The sequence below is a fragment of the Dermacentor silvarum genome, chromosome 11, assembly GCF_013339745.2.
Source record: "Dermacentor silvarum isolate Dsil-2018 chromosome 11, BIME_Dsil_1.4, whole genome shotgun sequence".
In the NCBI taxonomy this organism is placed as follows: Eukaryota; Metazoa; Arthropoda; class Arachnida; order Ixodida; family Ixodidae; genus Dermacentor; species Dermacentor silvarum.
Window position 1 is genome coordinate 19,286,305 of NC_051164.1, and position 11,777 is coordinate 19,298,081.

The 11,777-nt window shown below is 44.8% G+C and overlaps 1 protein-coding gene across 1 annotated transcript in view; it reads left to right on the plus strand.

The window, feature by feature from the left end:
- Positions 1-2,695, plus strand: part of LOC119433735 (DNA-binding protein SMUBP-2) — a 64,472-nt gene extending 61,777 nt beyond the window's left edge. The window contains exon 17 of the mRNA XM_037700994.2: positions 1,910-2,695. Within this exon, the coding sequence (XP_037556922.1) occupies positions 1,910-2,584 (675 nt within the window). The 3' untranslated portion in view covers positions 2,585-2,695. The remainder of the gene's footprint in view (positions 1-1,909) is intronic.
- The last annotated feature ends 9,082 nt before the right edge of the window (positions 2,696-11,777 follow it).

The following is an 11,777-nucleotide window of genomic DNA, read 5'->3' on the forward strand; positions in this document are numbered from 1 at the left end:
ATATTGTTGCACATTGGCGGCCGGTTTTATAAAGTCAGCTTTGCCACAGCATTTTTTTAAAAGTCAGCTTCACCGTAGTAAACTCGTATTAAGCAGCAAAGCATGCGAATGCTGCGAAGGCAGTTTTGGTTTAGTGCTAAACTGCACCGTGCAGGCAATTTTTGGCCCAATTTCATAAAAGATAAAGTGGCCCGATAGAATTGGGTAAATACTGCAATCAAACATTGGGATTTATGGTTATTGCTTGAAAGTCTGCCTAGGTCAGGCCAAAAATAGGCGTTTTTGCCGAGAGATGACGAAGGCTCAACAGATTCACTATCCCCCAACTCCGCCAACACTGATACTGCCACTAGAGGGGTCTCTATCGGGGTGATTATAGGAGTTAGGCATATACGTGCTCACCGCTCAAGTTCGATTTATCCGGCGAAGGCCAATTTTAGTATCGAAATAACGAAAGTTTGGGCCCATAAAAATGCATGGGCGCTGGCCGGGACCTTTGGCCTGGATCGAATTAACTGAAAGATTGTATTAACGGAGGTCTACTGTACCAAATAGGTGCATTGCAAGCTGGTAAAGGCACAAACTGCCCTGTAAATTGCTTTCAGCGGTCATCTGCTCACCATATAAAAGGTCTTGAGTTACATCACAAGAAAGTACATTTACAATGCATGAGAGGGGTCAGAAGATGCAATGGACACTTGCTACGTCACGTCACCCCAGCTTTGCAGTAGTCTGTTTGAGCTGTGTCCTGAAGTTTCAAGCAAGTGTTACAGTTATCTTGTCGAATTGAGCATGCGCAAGCGACGAGAGCACAAAAGGAAGGAATACACGAGTGCCAACTCGCAACTTGACATGAAATGTCTTTCAGTTTGGTCAGCATAGGGGGCTGCTTGCTAAAAAGCACGGGTAACAAAAAGCAAGTTATAATATTATTGCTTAAATCTTTGCAACCCTACTAGCCACGCACCTTACTTTGGTATTGTTTTGTAGAAGAAAGAAGACATTACTTCATGATGCATGCGTCGCATGAACACATGGTGCCATTGTCGTTCTATGTGGAATCCAGAGAGGCATAGAGCTCAGCTGTACTCTTGTAGATACGAGCAGGAGTGGTAGCATTTGACAGAGCTCACTTAGCCATAGTAGGTATAACACATCACACTCAAACCTGTGCTCATTAGGAGTTATAAGGCCTACAAGTGGGCAATTTTGTGCAGAAATATTATCACTTGCTCGGCTGTGGCACCCCCATGTTAGACACGCAGGGTCCAGAAGTGGTGTGAAGAGACTTAAGTCAACAAAACAAAGGGATGCCAATTTGTGCCCACCACCTTTTACCATGGCGGGCCCAATGCGAATAGGTAGCCAGAGCGTTTGCAAGATTATATTGTAGGATCCCCACTAGCTGTATCATAAGTTGAGCATGTAAGCTTTCTAATGCGTTAATAAATGCAACTTGTGTATTCGGCAATGTTACTTCTTTACCCTAGTGCCCGTACACCTTCTGCAGCATGCACAAGACATTCCACATACCCCACTGCAGCTGCGTCCTTAATACAGCCTACTCGATTTTTTTTATTTTGCCTATTTATTCCTTCACGTTCACGATTTCCGTGAAATAGAAAATGAGTTGCAAGTCTGTGCTTCTGTTTGTGTGTTCCTTCCTTTTATGCTCGCGTTTCTTGCGTGTGCTGTGTGCTACAAATAAATGAATTTGTAGCAACCCACCCAACTTTCCATTCTAATCTGTGTTGCAAGTTTCGAAACCCTGGTCATTCTACCAGTTTACGAATGTCAGTATCCCCTAGACAAGCACCTGGCATCAAACAGATTTCGATATGTCCCCATTGCTTGCTTTGTAAAAGCAGCAGTTATAATTTGAACCCGGCAACTCACATTTCTGTTTCAGCTTGCTGAAAAACTCGGCCTAATCCACGTCAGCGAGGGCGATGGCGACAAACGACACATTGTACTAAGAAAGCGTGCTCCACAGGGAGTGGCGTCTTGCGCACCTTGTCCTCGAGACGAGAGGAAGAAGTTCGGCGGGGCAGTTCTGGAAGGTGACACGGAACCGACAGAAGCCGCCACCTTGAAACCCACAACCATTATAGCAGAAGGGCCATGTGGTGCAAGTTCAGCAGCCGACGAGCCAACCGCGTCACCACGTCCGAAAGTGCAGGAGACCAAAATGCAGCAGCAGAAAAAAAAGAAACAACCAGCAAAGCCTCCTGCGGGTGACGCCAAGGAAGAAGAAGACTTTGACGAGCTAATTGAAAAAGTGATGAAGTCGGACACGACGTGTGCTTTCGTGAAATGTAGTGAAAAGCTACACACTGCACTCGCAGGCATAGGCGGACCGTGCCCTTTTTGCAGACGTGGTTTCTGTTTCAAGCACGCGTTGCCAGAAGTGCATGGATGCGGTGAGGAAGCTTGCAAACAGGCTCGAATAGCTTGGCATCGCTCAAAGGGTGGCACTGTGGCACCTAGCCATGTCAAGCCAGAGAAGAGGGTACAAGTACAGAAGGCACTGGATAAGCGGCTTACTCAGATGGCAGAGTCTAGGAAGCGGCAGACGAAAAAATAATGCTTTTCTGGAAGGGGATGTCTGTTTTGTGTGTGTGTGTATGTGTACAGCGTGTTTACTCAAGTTAATGTAATAAAGTGGTGCCTGCATGGCTCACATATCATGTGGCAACTCTTGCTGCACTCACTCACTTTTGTGACAATTGCACCCATAGTGGCCATTCACACCAACGTCCTTATTCCATCTGAAACAATTCTGTGGAAACAGGTGATGTTATTGCTGGCGATGTGGCCAGCTGATTACCTGGTTCAAGAGGTACACTGAGATTTACACAGTAATTTACGCAAAGATTGTTACAGTGCATAAGCCAAGGTGTTGTGTGGCTTGAAGCAGTTGCTTGTTACAGTGAACTGCAGTTGTGAACTAGGAATTGGGCGAATCATGTTGATTTTTTGCCATGCTTTGATTCGAGAAATAATGTCTCTAAACTGGTGTCATCCTGAAAATTCCTTCCAAGTGTATGGCCTTGCAAATTCACCAGCTACATTTAGTAAATTGCAATATGTTCTGTAAAGTAGTAATTTTAAAAGATAATCAGCTAATTATTGTTAATTAGTGAATTATGCATTTAGATTTTTTATGCAAGTAATTTCAGCTCAATGCCTAGAATTATGATATGTGCCACAGGCAATATTTTTAAATCCTGTATGATCTATAAAAGACACCTGGGGTGGTATTCTGTAAGAGTCCACCTAGTGGGCTCTCCATTTTGGCTGTCGCTGATTAGCTGCAGCTGTACGAGCGAGAAAGGGACTGGCTGGGGACACCCGTCTCCTCCTCACTCGTGCAGCTCCAGCCCATCAGCAGCGGCTGAAATGAACTGTCCACTAGGTGGACTCTTACAGAATACCACTCCTGGTATAATGAAGTAGATCTAAAAAATCTTGCCAGTATACACCTGTGATGAATGCAGTAGAACTCTATTAAGTGGGACTAAAATAATTATTGGGAGCGGCACCGCCTATCTGCTACTCATCCATTCTTTCTTTTTATATTTTTATTATTTTTTTCTTTGCTTGAATGTCAGAGAGTCATAGAGTGCAGAACTGCTTAGGACACGGCAACATCTTGTAGAAATCGCCTACAAAAATTCACACTTGCAATGTTTCAACTTCAGAATTTCATGACATTTCCTGCGACATAGATGCGAACATTAGTAACATACCGACATAATTTTAGCTCTCTTGCTGCTGTACATTTATTGAAACTTGTCTCCCAAATTTGTAACCAATAAAATTATAAATTGTTTTGGGTTGACTTACAGAAAGACTAATTGCACATTTTTAATTAACACACAAGATCAAATATTTGCAGAAAATTTCATGTGTCCAGAGTTAATAACGAAAATGGTTCTTCTAGAACCCATGTCCCCCTTTAATGTGGTGTTTAGAGGACCACGGAAAAAGAATGTATGATCCAGGACAACGTAACATCCGATAATGCTTGCGGCAACACTACCGATGAGTCAAGAAGCTACTCTTGCTGGTTAGGTTGAACATTCACACTTCTTTTGGATGCATTGTCCTAACCATGCATCTCACTAAATGAACTGCAAAACTGCAACCCTTGGGCCGGTTGGTACATGTTGAAGCTATATAGAGTAACAGCATATGGGACAAGATTAACAGTCGCTCTTACTTTATTAATCTTCAACACTTAATAAAGCTTGTAATTTTCGTCTGGCACTTGGGTCAAATCTTCAGTAATAACCGCGCTTTTTTCAGTTTCCGCACAGCCTTGCATGTCAAAATAAGAGCACAACATATCAAAGGTTTTCACCTTAAGATTCGTGCACAGCAATTCTACCGTAATTATTTGAACATAAGGAGAGGTTTTTCCCCAGAATCCTTAACCTCGAAGTCACCCCCCACCTTATACGCGAATTTTTCTTGTAGGTGTGGCTTCACGGCATTGCGAATTTCTCCTTACTGTGGCTTTATGGCAGCGCGTGCCGCTATGCCGTGAAGCCACACCTAAAGGCAGAATTTGTAGATAACTCGCACTTTGCGTGGTGAAGCTCCCTTTCCTATTTTGCATTCTGGCCGTGTTAGTAATTCAGCATTTCAGGCAATCCCTGCCGAGTCTGAATAATCCGTTGGCTACTCTATGTCGCCTTATATTAGTGTGCATATTTAATTTTCTCCTCTTATAATCGTGCCCACCTTATAATCAAATAAATATGGTAGGTTTATAAGAAGAACGCTAACATATATATCTAGGCACATGAAACATCAGAAAAAGCAGATATGATGGAGCACCTTGAAACTCTTAGGCAGATGCATACTAACTATGCAATTTCTGCACTGGCTGGTAAGGTACATGTACTCATTGTTATTCACCTCAAGATGAATGTAAAGAACTCAACGGAGACGGATAAAGCCGTTCCTCCGTTTTATTGAACTTATTCTTTCTCTTACTCTTCTCCGGGACTTGCGCCACTTCGACTTCGTCTTGACGGCACTCCACATTCTCCGGGGCCTCTGACTCCATTCCTCCTGGGATGGTACGGGATGATGTTCCCAATGGAGCTAACTTCGATCGTCTTTGCCAGAGTCTCGTAGTACACTGACTTGAGGATTCCTTGCTGGCTTGCCGTTTTAAGGTGACCATGTATGGACCACTAAATTGGCACTTGGAGCCGCTCAGTCCTTTCTTGACCAGTATGAAACTTCCAGGTTCAACCACAGGCAACTTACGATAGTGCCTATTGTCGAAGTTTCTCTTCATTCCAAATTTATATTTTATTTGCTGTTCGGCTGTCTTGGGGGTCTCTCGAAGAATAACGTGGCTGGTGATTCCTAACTGATGATCTGCAGGAAGCCAAGGACTTGTTCCATTTGCAGAAAAGTATGGACTGCAGCCCAACCCTCCGTGAAGGTGTTATTGTGGTGAGTCACTGCAGTTTGCAAGGCACATTTTCATCCACCAGGGAAGGTAGGGTATAAATCCAAATACTTTTTGAAGTCGTAAATTAACCTTTCTGCGAGTGCATTGCCTTCCGGATTGTACGGAGTCGAAAACCTTAGAGTAATGCCTCTCCGTCCGGCCCATCTTCTGAGCTTTTCACTACGGAAAGCAGGTCCATTCTCAGAGACTAATACTTTAGTTGTCTTGAACATGTGTTCCATTAGGGCGATTATGGAGTTGGCATCCTCCATTCCACATTTAGCTGCTGCCATTCTTGTACATTCGTCAATGGCGACAAGGAAAGCCTACGTACTCTGCACGCCTTCCCCCTTCTTTTTTACTTCAGCGAAGTCGAGGTGGACAACTTCAAAGGGTACACTCGAATACGTGGGAATGACCATTTAGTTTCCTCTAGGTTTGTATTTGGTTTTAGCCATTTGACACAGGTGGCAAGTTCGGACATATTCGTGTACGTCTTTTTTCATACTTTCCCAGGTAAAGCGCTGGTTTATCTTCCTGAACGTCTTTGAGAATCCGTCATGCCCACCCGATTCGGCGCTGTCATGGTAAAGTCGCGAGATTCTTGGCCGGCATGTCTCTGGCACGTAAAACTTCTCGCCCTGTGGTCGAATTTCCTCTGTTCCCTCCCAGATGTCGATGGTGCACACTTTTTCCGTATTTGCTGCTGATAGAATATGCAGCTTCGATAATGCATCAGCTTCTGTTAGCTTGTTCCCTGGTCTGTGGGTCACTTCAAGTGTGAACTGCTGCAGTTCGTTGATCCACCTCGCAATTCTGCCTTTGGGTTGCGAGAGATTGAGAAGATAGGTAAGTGCTTTGTTGTCCGTAAACAGCTTGAACTGTCGACCTTCAAGATACGTTTGAAAATACTTTACAGCCATTATCACTGCAAGTGCTTCCTTTCCCGTAGTAGCATAGTTTTCTTGCACTTTCGTAAATGTGTATGAGTAATAACCCATAGCCTTGAGTTGTGGCGCGCTGATGGCTGTGAGTCATCCCATTGGTAGAGGACAGCCCCAGTTCCATAAAGTGATGCGTTTGTGTAGAGCTCGAAAGGTTTTTCGAAGTATCAAGACCGGATCTGAAGATATGATGTTGACAAGTGCTTGATATGTTTGTTCTCAATGTTCATTCCAAACAAACGGTGCACCTTTCTGTGTAAAAGATGTCAAGCACTTCGTCATGGTGGCGTAGTGTAGTATGAAGGCTCGAAAGTGCCCAGACAGATCTAGAAAAGCTCACAATAAATGCAATTCGTATGGCTGAGGCAATGTCTTTATCCTCTCGACAGACTCTGCTTTGGTGCTTTTCGTGTGGCCGTCAAGCACTCTGCACAGAAATACCACAGACCGCTTGAAGAACTCGCTTTTTCTGACATTGATCTTCAACTTGGCTTTGCTCAGTGCTTCCAAAACCTGTGATAAATGCTTTGCATGCTGGTCCTCTGTTTTAGAGTACACAATTATGTCGTCCACGTAGACGTTGCAAAATTGTTCAGTAAAAGCAGATGGAACATTGTTCATAATGTTTGGAAACCAGGCGCTCGAGTTCTTCCAGCCAAATGGGAGCCTGTTGTATTCGTACCCATCGAAAGGTGTAACAAAAGCTGTAAACTTCTTGTATTTTTCTTGTAGAGTAACTTGCCAATAACCTTTGCAGAGATCGATTCGTGAAAACCACTCACATCCTCCAGTTTCATTATGTCATCGATCCGTGGCATAGGAAATGGAAACAAGTCTGTCTGTCGGTTTATCAATTGGTAGTCCGTGCACAACCTGAAAGTACCGTCCTCCTTAGGCACAATTGTTATAGGTGATGCAAACGGGGATGTCGAGGGCCTGATGATGTTAGCATCTAGCATTTGTTGCAGTTCGTTTTTAAGCCATATTTTCTTCTCGTGAGATAGTGGATAGTGTTAAAACGATCGAGACCGGTGACTGCTTCGAACATGAACGGTTTATTGAAGAAGTGAAGTGGCGCGCGCTTGCGCCAAGGAGGCGTTCTCTTGCTCTTCGTCTTCGAGTATCTTGATGATGATATTTTACAAGCTCCCGCCCGCCCAACTGGCACAGAGATAGTCTTTGGCGGGCTATTTGAAACACTCTTCAAGAGGGTAGATGTTGTTCACGGATCTTCTGAGAAACTCTTTGTTGCCTGTCCGAAGTAAGCAAGCTCTTGTTACTCCGTCGCGTCCAGGGTAAGTTTTTTCAATTCGGCCCATTTTCCAAAATGTCCTTGGACCCCGGTCTTCGATTAAAACCACATCGCCTTGGGACAATGGTTTCGCTTGTCGTGTCTTGGCTTTGACAATAGCTCCTATTTCCGTGAGATATTCGTGATGCCATCTTTTCCACCAAGCTTTCACTAGTTTGCATCTACTTCGCCATGCTTCTTCAATGTCTCCGTTGTATAGTCTTGTTTGTCCGTCTTGAAGCTGTTGGCGACCGCCTATGATGTCTGCAGGAGTTATTGGCATGGGCTCATTAGGTTCACCATACACGTAAGTTAACGGTCGATTGTTGAGCGCTCCTTCAACTTCTGCTACAATTGTGCGTAGCTCCTCCACTGAAGTTGTTTTTCTTGAGATTATTTTTCGCATCGATGTCTTTAGGCTCCGTATGAGGCGTTCGTAGAATTCTCCCCACCACGGGGCGCACTCGGCTATTGTTTTCCATTGTATTTGGCGTATACTGCAGTAATCCTTCACCAGTTCGTGCCCAACATCGTCAAGCTTTCCGTTAATTTCCTTCTCGGCCTTTGTAAAGGTCCTGGCATTGTCTGAGTAGATTATGACAGGTATACCACGTTGTGCGGTGAATCGCCGGAAAGCTTGTAAAAAACTGGACGTCGACATGTCGTTGGTCATCTCCAAGTGTACTCCTCTCGTTACCGCGCGGGTGAAAATTACTACGTTTTGTTTCACAATCTCGTCTTTGCTTTTCGCGTAAAGTGTTCCGGTGAAGTCAACTCCTGTGACTTGAAATGGCCCCGATTCGTTGACTCTGTCCACAGGGAGTGGAGGCATAGTTTGAGTGGCTGGTCTTGTGTTATGCCTCTTGCATACTATGCATTTGTTTAAAACTCTTTTTACAGCTTGGCGACCTTGCAATATCCAAAACTTAGCCCGTAGTTGCGCTAGCGTGGCTTGAACTCCGCCGTGCAATATTATTTTATGAACGTGACGTATCAGTAGTTCCGTGAAATACTCGTCCTTTGGAAGTACGATGACGTGCCGGTTTGATTCTTGGCTGTAGTGCAAGCGTCCTTTCTGTCTTACGAGTCCTTTGTCGTCATAGTATACTTCTTGTTCATTTATATTAAAGGGTTTAGTGCTTGACTTAGCACCGCCACTTGTCTTCCTGAGTAGTACTTGTGTTTGTCGTATCCAATAGGTCTCTGCAGTTATAATCTCTTTTCCTGTTAACGGCCCCTCGTGATGTTCTTTTCTTGCGTTGTTTATGAATCTGAATATCCATGCCGTTACTCTTAGAAGTCGCCCGTATGATGAATAAGTTTTGATTTCCAAGATTGGTTCATTCTCTGTTGATGCTGTGCAGGTTTGACGTTGATCTTCGTGTTGATCGTCCATCTGTATATTCATGCGCATCACGCTTGCTCTTTCCGGCTCCACGGAGGTAACCCATTCGGGTCCATGCCACCACATTTTGGAGTTCATTAACGTCTTTGCGCTGATACCCCGTGTGAGTAGATCTGCCGGATTGTCTTCACCTTGAATGAACGACCAGCTCGTTTGCAGTGTCTTCTCTCTTATTTCTGCGACTCTGTTGGTAACAAATGGATCCCTTTTGCTGGTTCCTTTGCTTCTTGTTCTGTACTTGATGCGGCCTGCCTTGTTCCGTTATTTAAATCCACCTGTGCAGGCTCTCTCATTCTGAACTCTATGGTGGCCAAGATCTTCGTTATTTTCATGTCATACTCTATTATTCTCTCGAATTCAGCTTCGGCAGTATCTTCAGTTAAAAATTTCTCCATTTGTTCGTTGGCGTTCTTGAGGCTTTCGCTTATTCCCTTAATCTGAGCGTGCGTGGAGATCAACTCTTCTCTGTTAGCTCCTTCATTAATTTGCTGTTCTGCTGAGTTGATGAGCTGCGTTATCTGGGAGCGAAGTGCTTTCCTCTTCTTCGTTATTACTTCTTTGCTCATTGCTATAGGCGGTAAAATGACCTCTTACTTGTCAGTCAGCCGTTCCGGTGCTTTTGGTTTTCACTTCGGTCTCGTCGCTCTATCCAGGTTGATTCGCTGCTCCACCGCCGTTTTCTTCTCTGCTGCTTCTTTGCAGGTTCACCTACTTGTGGGCGGGGAGGTAGTAATCCTGGTCACGGCACCATTGTTAAAACGATCGAGACCGGTGACTGCTTCGAACATGAACGGTTTATTGAAGAAGTGAAGTGGCGCGCGCTTGCGCCAAGGAGGCGTTCTCTTGCTCTTCGTCTTCGAGTATCTTGATGATGATATTTTACAGATAGGGCTTCTTGCGGACTACATTTGTGTCTCTCAGCTTGAATGGAACTTCCAGGAAAGAAGTCGCAGGAGGGTAGGCTCCAACGCAGATGAGCTCGGGATACGTTGTGAGTATCTCGTCTGTGTTTCTCACCGTCCTAACCTGAGTTTCTTGTGCCAAGCAGTTTTCTTCTAAAGTTGAGTCGATAGTCAATTCATCTTTCCAAGATATGTTTAACTTGAGGCATCTCATGTCTGGCCTTGACAGTATGAAAGAAAAATTCACGTCATTTATTACAAGAGCCTTAACCTCGATTGTCCGATTCTGGTATTTAACAATCACTGTTGTGCAGTACTGCAGGAGTCTTCTGCTGCCGTCGTAACTTTGCACCTCCACTGGTTTATCTTGTCGGATTTCCCTTTTGTCTGCCAGGACCTCATTTATGAGACTCACAGGCGCTCCTGTGTCCACTAGCACGTGCGTGCCTCTGCCATTAAGTTTCATTTCGGCATGAAGAATGTTAGTCTTCAATAAATATACAACAGCTCTGTCGTTGTATGACACAGGTGCATTGTCCTTGTACTTTACCTGGCTTTCCATCCCTTCACTCCCAAGTGATCTCTCTTTCGCTTCTACGTTCATCTGCTCTCAGGTTACTATGCTGCTGGCGTCCACATGACCGACATTTTCGGCTTTCTTCCGCGTAGTTAGATGTCGGTTGGCATGCGCAAGGGAGTGTACATTAACGTTGTTCAGGGCGAGCAAGAGATCCTCGATGGTCTTAGGAGATTTGGCCAGCAGCTGTTTCTGACAGTCTTTGTTCATGCCTAGCATAATCAGTGGCACAATAGATGTATCAGGAAGGTTTGCGTCAGCGAGCAGGAGTAGCCTTCGCTTTTCATAAAAGTATTCTTGAAGGCTTCCGACTTTGTGTCTAAACAAAATGGCATTGTTCCACCGTTCTAACTGGCTAATTTCAAACGATGCCAGGAAGCTCTGTTTCCATTGATTCCCGTGTCACTAAGGTGGTCTAAGATTCTCATGTCGAACCACTTTTTCGCAATTCCCGACAAAAATGGCCTGAGGTTTCTTACCTTGTCATCGTGCAAATCCCATAGATTTTGATGGCAGGAATATTCATAAAAGCCAATCCACTCAGTGGCAGCCGTTGATATACCATCAAAATGGTCCGGCTTTATGGCATCACCTTTGGAACGGCTCTGTGTAATGCCGCCTGGCTCAATAGGTTTAAGAGCTGGGACTGTTGCTCAACCTGCTTTGACTGCATCTGCTGTAAGTTAATCATAATAGGTATGATATTCTGTCCAGAAGGTGACTCATTGGATGGTGTTTGACAGTAGGTCTCGTCATGGTGCATCAAAGTGCAAAATTCAGCCGTACCTCTCTCTGTCAAGGGACACTCGCGTGAGCTTGCCTTGCTGGTGAGGTCGATGAGCGGCTCGATCGATGTAGAAGACCCGCCCGAGTCAGCGTCGCTCTTGTCACTTGGACGGTAGCTATCCGGCATGTCCATCTTCCCTTTCGGCGAGTCTTCTCAATGCACACTAGTTTTAATCCTCTGCGACTGCGCCAAAGTGTAAAGAACTCGACGTACCAACTTGCTCAGTTTGTAATCCTAATATATCAAAGGTCACGAGACGGCATGAGCGAATGTGTGGGATGACCCCATGTGCCTTCGTACAGCTCATCTTGGCTTTTGACTTCGTGAGCCTTGTTGATATCGACAACCAGCAACCATCTGAACACAGCAGTCGTTATCCTTCTGCATTGCACAGCAGCTTC